The sequence below is a fragment of the Rhinolophus hipposideros genome (assembly GCF_964194185.1).
Source record: "Rhinolophus hipposideros genome assembly, chromosome: 5".
NCBI classification, from domain to species: Eukaryota; Metazoa; Chordata; class Mammalia; order Chiroptera; family Rhinolophidae; genus Rhinolophus; species Rhinolophus hipposideros.
In genome coordinates, this window is record NC_138051.1 from 5,611,321 (window position 1) to 5,626,450 (window position 15,130).

At 37.0% G+C, this 15,130-nt stretch overlaps 1 protein-coding gene across 4 annotated transcripts in view; it reads right to left on the reverse strand.

The window, feature by feature from the left end:
* Nucleotides 1-15,130, reverse strand: part of LRRC49 (leucine rich repeat containing 49) — a 136,163-nt gene that overhangs the window by 39,825 nt on the left and 81,208 nt on the right. For all 4 annotated transcript variants that reach the window (XM_081050343.1, XM_081050342.1, XM_081050344.1 and 1 more), the window contains 2 exons: nt 11,715-11,862; nt 1,717-1,800 (listed from right to left, as the gene is read on the reverse strand). In XM_081050343.1, coding sequence (XP_080906469.1) covers nt 1,717-1,800; nt 11,715-11,862 — 232 coding nt within the window. The remainder of the gene's footprint in view (nt 1-1,716; nt 1,801-11,714; nt 11,863-15,130) is intronic.

Sequence of the window (15,130 nt, forward strand, 5' to 3'; positions counted from 1 at the left end):
AATGCATCATCTATATCTCACCTTGTGTGCTCACCACCCAGAGTTTAAAAGCTAAAGTAAGCCTCATAATCAGAGTCCTACTTAGTGACTCCGAGTGAAGCATAGCTAGTTTTTGAAGTTTTCATAAAAACTTTTCCAAATATTAAAAAAATATATGTTTGCAAAAAATTCAATGGCACATTTCCAAAAATGCTGATGGTAACAAGCAGCTGAACTGGGGTCATAACAAAACATTTTCAGTTCAAAGGTGGAGTCAAGTGTGATTTGTTGCCTGTTCTGGGCTCTACTTACACTGGTAGCCTTAGAGCTAAACCATCAATGGAATTGCTTTGTTTATTCTTCCTTTCCATGCTCTGGGACTCATACAAGTAGTCTGTAGGTCTGAGAGCATTAGTCTATTGATTGATTGATTGATTGATGTATTTTGTTCATTTATTCATTCATTCACTTATGCATCTTACAGCAGCAGCATGACAGGAAATACTACTTTTTATAAATGAATCATTCAGAAAGTTTGCCAACAGTATTGTCTACAATGATAAATCTTGCTCCTATACATTTAAAAAAATATTACCTACGGCTATATTTCCTACAAACCAAGATATTTTTGGCCAACGCTTGGGGATATTCTAGTATAAGAAAGACTAAAATCCTATTGGCTAAATCAATAAAAAAGGTAGAGATGTCAAGAGGGGCTTAGGCACAACTAATTAACGGGATGAGGGAAAACAAATAAAAGTTCGAGAGGGGTCAGGAGGGTAGACATAATAGCAGGTGGAAAAAAATGTAGCATGCTGAGTAACACTTTTATAGTAGAAGTCCTGAGCTGAGATGGCTTAGGATCAAGTTTTTCTTTTTTGTTGTTTAGGAGTAGTTTTCATTGAGGAATGCACATGTATTCTTTGCTCCGTGTTTACAAATGCATGTACCTGTGCAACCCATAACCCCATCAAGATACACCACATCTCTACTTGTCATTGTTTGAATTCTAAATGCCACTTTAATTTTAAAAAGAAAAAACCCTACATAAGACAAGTATAATGATCATCAGGATGATATCCTTAGTTTTAGAACATAGTATGGAGCATAAAACGAGCTATAAACTTTAAGCTGTCTTTATTTGCTGTACTTTGTGATATTTATGTAAAATATTTTAAAAGAAAACATTTTCTTTATAAAAAGAAATATCTGATATGTGAAATCACTTAAAAGCAGTTTAAAACAAACTTTAATTTCTAAATTCCTCAAAATCTTTACCACATCTATCTCAGAGAAGCTAACAGAGAAAGTTCTTAAATTTGAAAATCCATCATTAAAAAAAAATGTAGCAGAGCTCATTAAATATCAGTCAAGATGACAGTCTATTACAGTGGTTTCCAAAATGAAGTGCATGTGCCACGGGGATATACAGGTGATGTAATGTGGTGGGAAAAAATGAGAACCTGTTATATTTATTTTTTGTCTCTTCTTTTTAAAATTTCTAGCTTTTGCATGTGCTGTATAATAAACATTATATTTCAGAAGTACAAGTTTATTTATAGGTAGTAACTTAAGAAAGTTTTAGGGGTGTTTGTTTATTAAAAACATTCTACTGACAGGAATGAAAATTGTACAGAGTTTGGAAACCACTTTTCTAGAGAACTATTAATAGCTAGCTTCAATGTACTCATACGTGAGTGTGGGAACACACACATGCACAGACATCAGAGAAAATACCTTAAGCAAAGATTGTTTATGACTTTCCCGCTTCTTCTCTTCCTCTTTTTTGGCTACAAGAGATGCCATACGCCTTTCTTCTTCCTAAAAGAAATTTTCAAAAATATACCATTAAGTATTTGGCCTTTTTTTATGCTAAAAATATCTTTGGTTCTGCAAGTCTGTTTTTCTTTGTGAGAGGCATACTACTTAGCTAATAGAAAATACTCCCTTGAAGAAAAACCTAGTATGTGCCTCTTTATTTTCTTTTTCCTTCCTAATTCAAAAAAACTAAAACAAACAAACAAAAAACTGCATTCTTAATTCTAATCCCAACTCTGGATGTGATATAAATCTAGTTAAATCAAGAGAGAAATAATAACGAGAAGAGAAGAAAAAAGAGGTGAGCAGATTTGTACAATTTACCTTAGTACGCAGTGCACGATAGTTCCACATAGAAAGACTTAAACTTTCTATCAGGAAGATAAAAAGGATCAAAACGATACTTCCCACAAATTTGATTTGATCTATGGTTGCAAATCAGAGCTTTTCACATGACAAAAAAAAAACGAAAGCCCTTTAAAACTCTCCACTGATATTCATAAATTAGTCTCCATTACCATCATTACTTTCACTTTGTTTTTAAATTGATTTGGCCCGTCTAATTTATTAACTTCTAATAACTATGAAATATAACATTACAGTTTAGAAAATTTTAAAATAATTAGTCATATCGCAACACCATAACTCAAATCTTGTCATTTCTGTATCACCTTACAATATTCATTATGAGCAAATTTTTACAAGTTTACAAATTTGCACAAGTTAAAAAATTTCACAGATTTTTACAAGGCCAGCAATCTGTATACACAATCTTGATCATGCTTTTCCCTCTGAAGATTGTCAAATTTTAATAGAGTAAATTACAACCATGCCGCTTTAAATTTTTATTATCAAAAGATTTCTGGCATTCAAAATGATGTCACAATTTGAGAAACCAATTTCTTCATAAAGACAAGCTTGAAAATATCTTCAGAGATAGGAAACTATAAAAAGTAATTTAGTGCATTTGAAGGAGAACTTTTAGAAATGAAAAATTACAAAAACAGAAAGTAAAAATTCAGTGGTGCGGGGTTGAAGAGCACATTTTGCACAGTGGAAGAGAGAATCAGTCATCTAGAAAATAGGTCAGGAAATTTTCCTATATGCTTTCATAGCGCCCTTATACATCCTCATTCATAACACTTAACCTGTTTCATTTGAATTATCTCTAGCACTATCTCTCCCCTTTCCTACCCCAAATAGCTCCACGAAGGTAAGAACCATGTCAGCTCCTGGCACATAAGAGATACACAATAAATATATAATTAAGGAATGAATCATTGAATATACACCTTTATATATTTGTTCAATAATTACCTAAAGCTGTAAGTACTAAATCAAATGATAGACACATATTTCTAGGGCTTTAGATGTTTGCAAATTGCCTTCTAGTACTAAATGTAGTAGTAATTTATAATCCTACCCCAAGTCAACATTCTATTTAAAACATGATGAGTAGTCATAAAGGCTTCAACAAATATTCCTGTGTCTTCTCACATACAGGCCACATTGTGACATAGCACTTCCTGCACCCTTGAAATGAGGTGTGATCATGCGACCTGCTGTGGCCAATAACATATGAACAAAAGTGACACGTGTTCACTTCTAGGTGGAAGCTTTCAAAGACAATGTATGATACAGCTATTGTCTCTCACCTCTGCTGCAGAATCTGCAAAGCTCCAGATGGTGGGTATTTTGAAGGCCCTAGAATGAGGACAACACAAAGCAAAGCGCCCGGACTACATACTATAGGCAGACGGGTAGTACAGACAGGAAATAAGCTCTGTTCCTTTAATCCACAGAGGTAAGAGAAGTTGTTACTGCAGCATAAACTGGCCTATCTTGGCCAGTATATTGGTTATATTAAGGAAGGTCAAAGAGGCCATGAAAATGTATTCAAGAGGGTGAGCTATTATAAATGCTTCTGAAAACAAAGAAAGACCTAGACTAAAGAAGTATATTAAAAATGTACACATAGAAACTATCACAGAGTTAAAAAGGAAAAAAAAAGAAACTAGAAATGCATCTACTGTAAGACTCTAATATTAGAAATGAGGAAATGAACGCTCTCAGAAGTTTAGTAATTTATATAAGGTCACATAGCTAGTGACAAAGTTAGGATTAGGACCCGAAGGCACATCTTATAAGAAATGGAATCTGTAGTATTTTTTTATAGTAAGGGTATATTTAAATGTATTTGACTGATTTTAGAGAGATGAAAAAGTTGAGGTTAAAATTCAGTAGCAATCTACCATACGATTCAGTTGTTTAAAAGGGAATAGAAATTTAATATGATTTTTGGTGAATTTAAAGTGTCTTTTACCATATGGAAAATAGTTATTCTTAATGTTTAAAGGGTGAATAGAGGTAATGAGGAGAAATAAACTAAATAAGAAATTTAGAACCTTGATTCGTAGCTTCACAAATAGCTAGTTTAATAATTATACTAAATTCTTTTGTTCAGTAAATACTGATTTGAAACCTATTAAGTATAACCTATTTCAGAACAAACTTTTTTAAAGAGCAAATTATATTGATGTTCAATTGGTGACTCATCTATAAAAAGTGAACCAGAAACAGACAGGTTGTTTAAAGGATCAATTTCAAACAGTACTGGAAGCTGTATGGGTCACGCAGTACACATATTTAAGAGGTGATTCCATTGGATTTTCTAAAAGAATTTGAGCTTCTATTAAAGGCAGGACGTTAAAAGGAAAGCTAAACCTAGGAAAACTGGATATATGCCAAATCGATTCAAATATTGAGTGTTTTAAGGAATTTACACATGTGATGACTGTATTTTAGCCCAAATAGTTAAAGGGTAACTAAACTTGGAAACAATAATAAACTTCTCGTTTTAAAGATAAGCTATAAATCTGTTAGTAAGAAGAAAAAACTGTGATAGTCTGGCCTCTTCATGATAATAGCCCAATTTCTGGGATAAAAGCCATCTTTTAAGTAGCAAAAGAAAGAGAACTGTCTGGGACAAAAATATATGTATATATATATATATATTTTTCCATACTTCAGTTTGTCATGAAGACCTAATATAGAAATGATTTCAAATTAATTAAGAAGTGTAATGATTTAATAGGTGTTTGATAACTTAGATTATACTCTGTTAGCAGATTATTAAGGCTTTAAAACAATGCATACATTATAGGAGAAGAAGTTTTGCTCCAAACTAAATAAAATGGTCCTAATATAGGCAGCAATTTATTATGTGGATTTAAAAAAGTGAATGGCAATGTGGGTTTTTAACCATATACTTTAGGATAGTTATAAAAGACATTGTTTTCCTTGCCTACATCAAGTATTAAAACAGACTTCAAAATCACTATTGTCTAGAAGAGATGATCCATATTTTTCATTCAAATAATCTTGTTTTCAGAGAAAACTGATTTTTCCAGAGTCATAGTTAATGTCGGAGTGAACATTAGAAGCTGTTACCTGACTTCTACTGGCCCAAGGGTATTAGCTGTTAAATCCTAGGGGGAAAGAATTCGGAACAGGCTAGGTTATGCTGTTGTAACAACTTCCAAACTTACACTGGCTTACAATAAGAAAAGTTTATTTCTTGACCATGCAAAGAACCCTGCAACTGTCCTCCACATAACGGCTGAGTATTACTGGGTGCTATGATCTGATGGCATCTTCAATTCAAGATATACTCCCACAAAGACCACCACATGGGAGAAAAACATGGAAAGTCACACATTGGCTTTTGAATGGTTCTGTCTGAAAATTATATACATGCTTCTGCTCACATTTCATTGGCCAAAGCAAGTTGCATGCCCACACCTAACTTCAAGGGGAAAGTCGATATCATCTTCCCACAGGTCAAAAAGAGGAAGAGACCCAGAACGTGTTGGTATGCATTAGTGATGTCTCCCACATCGTCAGCAGTGGGAAGGAAACTCATGTCTGTCTCAGGCAGTCCCATTATCTGGAGAACAAACTGTAAACAAGTTCATCTTAAGTCAACTAGATGTGGGTTTCACGTGAGAACTTCAGACATGATGTCTGTTTCAGAACTGTGAGCATATTCTGAATTGCCTGCAGACACACAATACTGCCTTAGAAACAAAAGTAGAAAATCCTTCCTCCCAGGACTTTCTATAGAATGGTCCTTGTTCTAGCCTCTCAAAATGTGCCTTTTCTCTTAGACAGTTGTGAAAATATTTGAAGACCTGTAATATCGTCCTTATGTCTTCTCCTTTGTCAACAAATCATGCCAGCTTCTCCGGAAATATTCCAGTTTGTCATCAGCCCTCTCTCTAATACTCCAGGTAAAATCTGACCATTAAAGAAAAAAATTAAAAAACGGAGACTATTGTCTCTATTTTTCTGAATTCCCTATTTCTATAAATGAATGCTGTTTTAAACCATGTTAACTTCTAACAATCACACCTCACAATTAACTCAATTTGAACACATCAATCCCAGTGCTCGTCATTCTCACACACACTACTACATCTCATCTGCCATGAGCCTGCGTTTGGGCTGAGCCATGCTCATTCATTCATTCATTCATTCATTCATTCATTCATTCACATTGTGTATACATGCTTTCACACTACAATGAGAGAGTTGAGTGGTTTTCAACACAGACTGTTTTGTCCCCAAAGCCTAAAATATTTACAATCAGGTCCTTTACAGATAAAGTTTGCCAGCAGCCCCGGCTCTGATGGGTCTGAATTCAAACTTACTTCTTCGCCTGTTTTAGGCTTTACTTTTACTTCATTAATATTTATTTCTACTCTTTACAGAGAAAAAACCACACTTCTTAACAGAGATAACATAAGCGAAATAATTGAAGCCAGCAACTTATATTGTCTCTAGCACCATACCTTTTGCCATTCCTCAAATCGGACCCCAGAAACTCTTACTATGACTAATCTCCCTGCTTCTCACCTCCCATCTCATCCTCCTCCATTCATCCTGTCGGTTTCTATCCAGCTAGACTGTCTTTTTCATAGGCAGTTCCAATTTAACTACCTTAAACTCATCAAGGGTTTCTTATTATGTCCACGACAAAAATCTCAACTCTTTATCAGGACATAAAACACCTTTCATGGCTTAGCCCTGGCTTGTCAGACATCCTGTTCTCCTGCTGGTCTCTCCTATGTACACGCACTGCTCAGCCATGCTGAACTGCTACCTTGTTTCCCCGAAAATAAGACCGAGCAGGACAATCAGCTCTAATGCATCTTTTGGAACAAAACTTAATATAAGACCTGGTATTATATTATTATTATTATTATTATTATTATTATTATTATTATTATTATTATTATATTATACCCAGTCTTATATTATAGTAAAATAAGACCGGGTCTTATATAAATTTTTGCTCCAAAAGATGAAGTAGAGCTGATTGACCAGCTAGGTCTTATTTTCAGGGAAACACGGTATTAGCTGCTGTGTTTTCTCAGCACCCTCTGCATTTTGCATGCCTTCTCTCTCCCGGGAACACTCTTCCCAGATACACCCTCCTTCTTCTTTACTATTCTTCAAGTCTCAAATCAAGTATTTTCTCCTTTGGAACTTTCCCTGTATCTCCAGTAGATATACAAGTGCTTTGTTCTTTGATATCATTGCGGGGTGTGTGTGTGTGAGGGTGTGTGTGTGTGCGCACGCGCTTGAGCACGCACACGCACACACACATATCTATCAGTCTATCTTATCTAACTAGTCAATTTGCATTATAATCTGGCTGCATGCCTGCCCTTGTATTAGATTGTAGATTAAAACGAAGGCACGAATTATGCTTCTGAGCTTATCATCTCTAGGATCTAATAGAGACCCCAGTACAGAATCTTTTTGGTTCAAAGTAATGAAGAATGTCTTGGGACTTTTTCATGGTGCCTGTAGGTCAAAAGAAACGTGTTACAGCTCTGTTTCCTATAGTTAGGAAACAACTTAATAAGTATTCATGTTCTAGAAACTCAGTAGCCATTTGAAAAAATAATAATGCATGTAAATTAAAAAGAAAATATAGCCTCTTAAATAACCAGTTTTCTACCACGGGAAAATGTGTACCTGCAGGGCGTTACACAACTTCTCCCACATGGGGAGCAGACTGGACACTGCCACCCTCACGTCCGGCTCCGTACTGATTTTGGCGTGCCGTCTGTTTTTATCACCATAACCTCTGAAAAGTCAGCTTTGCAAAGACATGATGCCAGAGAACACTTCAGTGCTAGTGTGATCTAACATTGAAATGGTAAACTAGCTTGAGCAAGTTTTTCAGTGCCGCACAGACATCAAATATATCACTACGTGTCCCTTGACGATTAGAAAAGTTCCATGGTGCCCCTGTGAGTTCACCGCAGCACACAGTATGGGAACCACAGCCCTCATGTACAGAAGTTCAGTAAACATTTGTGTCATCCGACCCGGCTAGAATGTTTACATGGCAAATTACATAAACATTTAATCAAGATTTCATTTTTAAAGAGAAGAAATAGTTATAGAACAGGTGTCGGCCCACGCTTCTAGCCTGATGGTAAGTATTTTATGCTTGTGGGCCATACAGTTTCATTAGCAGCTACTCAATTCAACCATTGTCGCATCAAGTGGACACAGGTAATACATTAATGGAGGGACATGGCCGTGCTCCAACACAACTTTTTTTAGAAAAAGGAGTGGCCAGCTCATAGGCTGCTGTTCGCCAACCCTGTTAAAGAAAGTCTTTCTAAAGCTATATTGCTACAGGTAGAGAAACTCAGAGCCTGGTGCAAAGTTCCGGGAGCCACACTTTTTAAAGGAAATAAGAAAAAGCATATTTGTTGGACACTGTTCAGCCTTGAGAGGGAGGGAGGTCCTGCCACGTGCAGCGGCATGCCTGGGCCTTGAGGTCATTGTGCTATGTGAGATAAGCCAGTCACAGAAGCACAGATACCGCATAATTTCATATAGGAGGGATTCCTTTGGACATGGACATGGAACCCAGTTCTGGTAGATGAGATGCAGAAGAGATCCATTGGGAAACTTCTGAGGAAGCCTATCTACCATGATACAGTGGAAAAGTTGATAGGACTTCTGATCCAGAAGGAGCTGTATCTGAAAAACTGTATCCATGGAGCCACATGGATTAGGTGACCTGATTAGATGACCAGGTCCTAAACCTCGAGCCTGAACCTAACACCATAATAGGAAGACAGTTTGGGGGGCTGTTGGGAGGTGCTGAGAATAGTTAGTATGTGGAACAAATGTAAGTAATTTGTGGCCAGAGGGCAGACTGTGTCACATCCATTTTAAAACATGATCCCAAAACTTGCTGATTTTCTTCCCATTAACAGGGAGGTTTATGTCCCTGACCCTTGAATTTGGACTCTGGCCCTGCTTGGCCAAGAGAATATGGGACTGCTTGGCTAAGAGAACATGACAGAAGTGGTGCTGTGTCTTTTTCAGATCCAGGACTTAATAAATTGACAGCTTTCAAGAAAAAGAAAAAAAAAGAAAAGGTATATTGTTTCCACACTAAAAGTACCCCAAAATTATAAACAAAAGGTGAAATTAAATACCATGGTCCATACTAATATGAATAAATGAATAAACTGAAATTTTTATGAGGAATGGGATTACAAAAGGAAAACAGTAACTTCATATGGAGAAGCCTGGCAGACACCATCTTAATTAAAGTGAACAACATCAATAAAGGGAAAAATATAAATGACACATCATTTGATAGGATACAATGAGAAGAACGCAGAGTCACTTCTGTGACATTCATATCAAAGATCTGTAACTAAAACTTAACCACGAGAAAACATCAAAAAAACCTGCACTGAGGGTCATTCTACAAAATAACTGACCTGTAATCTTTATAAATGTCAAAGTCATGAAAGTCAAGGACAGACTGAGGAACTGTGCCTAAAAAATGGTGACGATAGAAACATGTGTCCCTATCAACAAAATGTGTCCACCTGCAATGTGTAATTCCAAACTGGATCATTTTGCTATATGGAATACTATTGCTGTAATTGGTAAAATCTGAATGTGGTGAGAATTAGACATTAGTAATTATTCAATGTTTATTTCCTGATTGTATTAGTTACATTGTGTTTACATAGAAGAATGTCTTTACTTGTAGGAAATATACACTGAAGTATTCAGCGTTGCTGGGGAATCAAGTTGGCAATTTACTCTCAAATGGTTCAAGAAAAAAAGTTCTTTGTACTGTACTTACAACTTTTCTTCAGTTTTGAGATTGTTTCCATTTAAACATTAAAACAAAATTCTAAAGTGGAGGAGCATATGTGCAAGGCTATCTGCTCTGTACTTAGCAGAACAGCTGGCCCTGCTCCCATCCCAGGTGGTTTTCCCCCATTTCCTCACCAGGCAAACACCCTCTATGGAATGTACAAGGTCAATGACTACATACAACATTAGTCACTGTTATTTAAGGCCCAGAAGTAGGCAAATTTCACTCAGCCAACAGGTCTTTATTGAATATTACTACACTCAGTACTGAGTGAGACAGAAGTAGGCAAATTTCACTCAGCCAACAGGTCTTTATTGAATATTACTACACTCAGTACTGAGTGAGATAGAGAAGAAAGAAACATGGATAGGACATCTGTATGTATTGGGCAAGGAAAAAGAAGAAAGGCTTTTGCCCTTCACGACATCTGTTCGATAGACAAGACTGACATATAAACTATGAGAAACATAAACTATGTAATTAAGTACTGCTTTATATAAAGGGGTTAGCTTCATTTCTTACCCCACTCATCTCAACCTCATCAGGAAGAGCAATGAGAAGTATCAACAATGCTTAATTAAGAAAGACAAAGAGATAAGGGTAACAGTACGCAATATGGTTGACAATATAGATCTGAACAAGCTGAGAGGACAAAAAACCACATCTCCATGCTGGAACAAAGGAAGCCGCGAGATCGCCGGTATTTGTGAGCTCATCAACACTCCTGACCATCTGCCAGCCACCTTAGGGGTCTATCATATTGCTGAAGCAGAAATGTAAACTGTACGCACTGTGAAACTGATATATAAGCCACGAGTCAACTGGCAATTGAATAAACCTTGTGCATCACTCAGAATCCACATCAAAATTGGCAGTCAAGAAGTAAGAAAACAAGTAGAAACTTAGGTCTCAGATTATTAACAGGTATTGTCTGAGAAAATAAAACATTCAAATTAATGTGGGATGCAATGACACAAATCACGCAAGGTTCTTAATTACAGAACTTCTTGGAGCCTATAATATGCTAATGTGCACTGTACCCCTAAGAGCAGGGGCATGTGCAGCATTTCATTTAGCTCAGGAGCCATAGCAAAACCTCTAAGTATACAAAGTACCTCATATGGAGATAGAATGAATAGACAACGGCAACTACAGGTGATACTTCCTAGGAGTGTCCCACTGCTCTAAGGTTCGGCACTTTATTTCATCTTAACAACGACCCTGTGACACAATATAGTTATGATCCCCATTTTACTTGGAGGAAAACGAGATATAGAAAGATTAAGTACATTGCTGAAGCTCATACAGCTAGAAAATAGTAAAGCCAGGATTGGGACTCAGGCAGCCTGGCTCTGGGACCCACGTTCTTAACCATTATGTTCTTAACCATTATCAACGAAATTCTTACTCATCCATTCCAAAGTAAATTAGTAGTTGGATACTAAGTGAGAATGAAAAGTAAGCAGAATGATTCATTTATTATAAATAGAAGGCTAGGAATTTTGAAAGCCCTATGCGATGAAATTGGGAATAGGAGACGGGTGGTAAAAAGAATCTGTCACTAAAATACTGAAATACACCATAATTACATGCATGCGAATCCCTAGCTCATTAGGACTAAGAAGCATGTCCAGCAAGGAGCACGCCTGCCAACTCCCCAGCCCGCCCCCAGGACAAAGCGCGGTCAGCATGGTGCCGGGGTCCTCACCGTGACTCTCTTCATGTCGAGCTGGCGCAGCTGCGTCATGCTCTGGAGGACGGTGTGCTTGTACCATGACTCTTGAGCTATGGGGTTGCCATCAAAAGTGATGTCTGACAGGGAAGCCGAGTCAGCCAGGCAGCAGACACTCTCAAAACTGTGGGAGAGAGAAACCACGGGGTCAGTGCGAGACCTTCGCGTACTACGTTGATTGGTTTAACAGACAGTATTTCTTAGGACAGTTTTACACTTGCAGAAAAACTGAGAAGATTAAGTAGAGTCCCCACATACTCTCCACCCAATTTCCCTGTTACTAGCACGTTAGTATAGTACACTTGTTACAATTAAGGGACTAATATCAATATATTCTTACTAACTCAAGTCCATGTTTTATCCAGACTTCCTTAATTTACACCCACTGCCCTTTGTCTGTTCCCATCCAGGACACCACATTACATTTAGCTGTCATGTCTCTGTAGGCTCCTTTTAGCTGTGACAGTTTCTTAGACTCTCCTTGTTTTGGGACAGTTTTGAGGAATATTCATTAGTTATTTTGTCAACTGCTCCTCTGTTGGGGTTTGTCTGGTATTTTTCTAACGAGTAGACTATTCCCTCACATGACGTCACTGTTGATGTTGACCTTCATTACCTGGCTGAGATGGTGTTTTTCAGGTGTCTCCAATGCAGTTACTGTTCCCTCCCCTGAATTCTGTGGAAGGAAGTCATTATGTGCGGCCCATACTTAGGGTGGGAAGTTCAGCTTCCCCTCCTTGAGGGCCGAGTACCTAGTTAAATTAGTTTAAATTCTTCTTCCTAGGACGTTTATCTTTTTGCCGCCATTTGTTTGTTTGTTTGTTTATTTGTTTGTTTGTATCATTTTGGATTCATGGATGTTTATTTTATATTTTGGGTTTTAATCCAATACTACTTTATTTTATTGTTCAAATTGTTCCAACTTTGGCCATTGGGAGCTCTTTCAGCTGGCTCCTATGCCCCTTTGATATACTCCCATTAATGTGGATTTGTTTTTAGTACTTCCTTATTTTCTGGCACTGTAAGAGTCTCTAGATACATATTATATATTTCCTACCCTAGTCCTAGAAATCAACCACCTCTCCAATGAGCCATGCTCCTTTTATTGGAGAATGGTATCAGAAACAAACATGTGGAGGTGAGGTGTACTTCTTGCTACTGAAGTGTCATTTCTTTTAGGATCTCTGATGACAGAGCAAGGAAATATATGTATGTACACATATATCTATAATATTTCTCTGTGTAGCCATTGGCGTCTCTATTAAGCTAAACATGAGTTCATTCTGATGACTCCACTCTAACCCATTACCAAAAGGATCACTCTAGTCTCTTTTTCTGCTTATTTGTAAGTTCCTACTCCAACAAGGAGAAATCTGGCTCCTACCATCTCTCATCTGTTTATTCAATTGTTTCATCCCAGAATATATGTATAGTGGTATCAGAAATTTTAACCTGTACCGCATGGGAAATTATTAACTTATGTACATGATCACGTATAATTCCTTTTGCATTTAGTCTTACAGACTAATTTCCAAAGTTATTCAGGTCAGCACTTTTCCCGGGCCCCTCCGTCTGGGAAGTTGTTTCATACAATTGAAATACAACTAGATTCTCTTGTTACAGTCTGCATTCCTTTCTGGGATCCTCCAACCTCCTAAATGCTTTTTTTTTTTAAATTTGTATACATTAAGGTTCACTCTTTGTGCTGTGAAATTCTGTGTGTTTTGACAAATGCATAATGTCATGTACCTACCTGTCATTAAGGTATCGCATGGAACAGTTTCATGGCCCTAAAAATCTCCCGGTTTAACTCCCCTCCCTTTACCCCGAATCTCTGATCTTTTTACTGTCTCTATAGTTTTGCCTTTTCCAGAATGCCACAAAGTTGGAATCATGTAGTATGTACCATTTTAAGACTGACATCTTTCACTTAGCAACATGCATTTAAGGTTTATCCTTTGTGTGGCTTCATAGCTCTTTTTCATCACTGAGTAATATTCCATTGTATGTCTATACCACAATTTGTTTATCTATTCACCTATGGGGGACATCTTGGTTGCTTCAAGTTTTTAGTGATTATGAATAAAGCTATTATACATACGAGGCTGGACAATTAAGTTCATAAACTCATCCTAGAAAAAGTGCTACATACTTCAGTGCTGAGTATCACGATGGTCACCTTCGAAGTGCTCCCCTTGGGAAGCTATGCACCGACGCCAGCACCTAGTCCACCCTTCAAAGCAATTTTGGAACTCTTTTTCTGGAATGGCCATCAGAGCTGTCATCGTATGGCCATTGGTGTCCTGAATGTCATCAAAATGTCTTCCTTTCACTATTTCCTTTATCCTCAGGTAAAGAAAGAAGTCATTGGGGGCCAGATCAGGTGAGTTAGGGAGGGTGTTCCAACACAGTCATTTGTTTACTAGCTAAAAACTCGCTCACAGACAGTGCCGTGCGAGCTGGTGCATTGTCATGATGCAAGAGCCATGAATTGTTGGTGAAAAGTTCAGGTCGTCTAACTTTTTCAGGCAGCCTTTTCAGCACTTCCAAATAGTACACTTGGTTAACTGTTTGTCCAGTTGGTGCAAATTCATAATGGATAATCCCTCTGATATCAAAAAAATATTAGCAATGTCATTGCAACAAGTTTAGGAACTTAATTGTCAGACCTCGTGTTAGTCTTTTTTTTGTGTAGACAAAAGTTTTCAATTTCATTGGGTAAAACTTAAGAGTGCATTGCTGGATCATATAGTATGACTATGTTTAGTTTTGTAAGAAACTGCCAAACTGTCTTCCAAAGGGGCTGCACCATCTTGCATTCCCAGCTCTGCTTTCTCATCAGCATTTGCCATTTCTCAGGTTGTTTTTTAACCCCAGCCATTCCAATAGGTGTGTAGTGGTACCTCATTGTTTTAATACGCAATTCCCTAATGACAAAAGATGTAGAGCATATTTTCCATCTTCTTTGTGTTTTCAGTTCCCGTGCCCATTTTCAATGAGTTGCTGTATTTACTTATTGTTGCATTTTAAGAGGTTTTTTGTATATTGTGGATACAACTTTTGTCAGATATATGGTTTGCAAATATTTTTCCCAGTATATAAATTGTCTTTTCATTCTTTTATAATGTCTTTCACAGGGCAGAGTTTTTAATTTTAACGATGTCTAACTTACCAATTTTCTCTAGCATGGATTATGCTTTCGGTGTTGTACCTAAAAATGCATCGCCAAACTCAAGGTTCCTTATATTTTCTCTTAAGTTTTCTTCTAGAACTTTTATAGTTTTGTGTTTTACATTTAGTTCTATGATCAACTTTTTTTAATTTTTAAAAATTTGTTTTTCAATTACCATCAACATATAATATTAGTTTCAGGAGTACAAAACAACATAGTG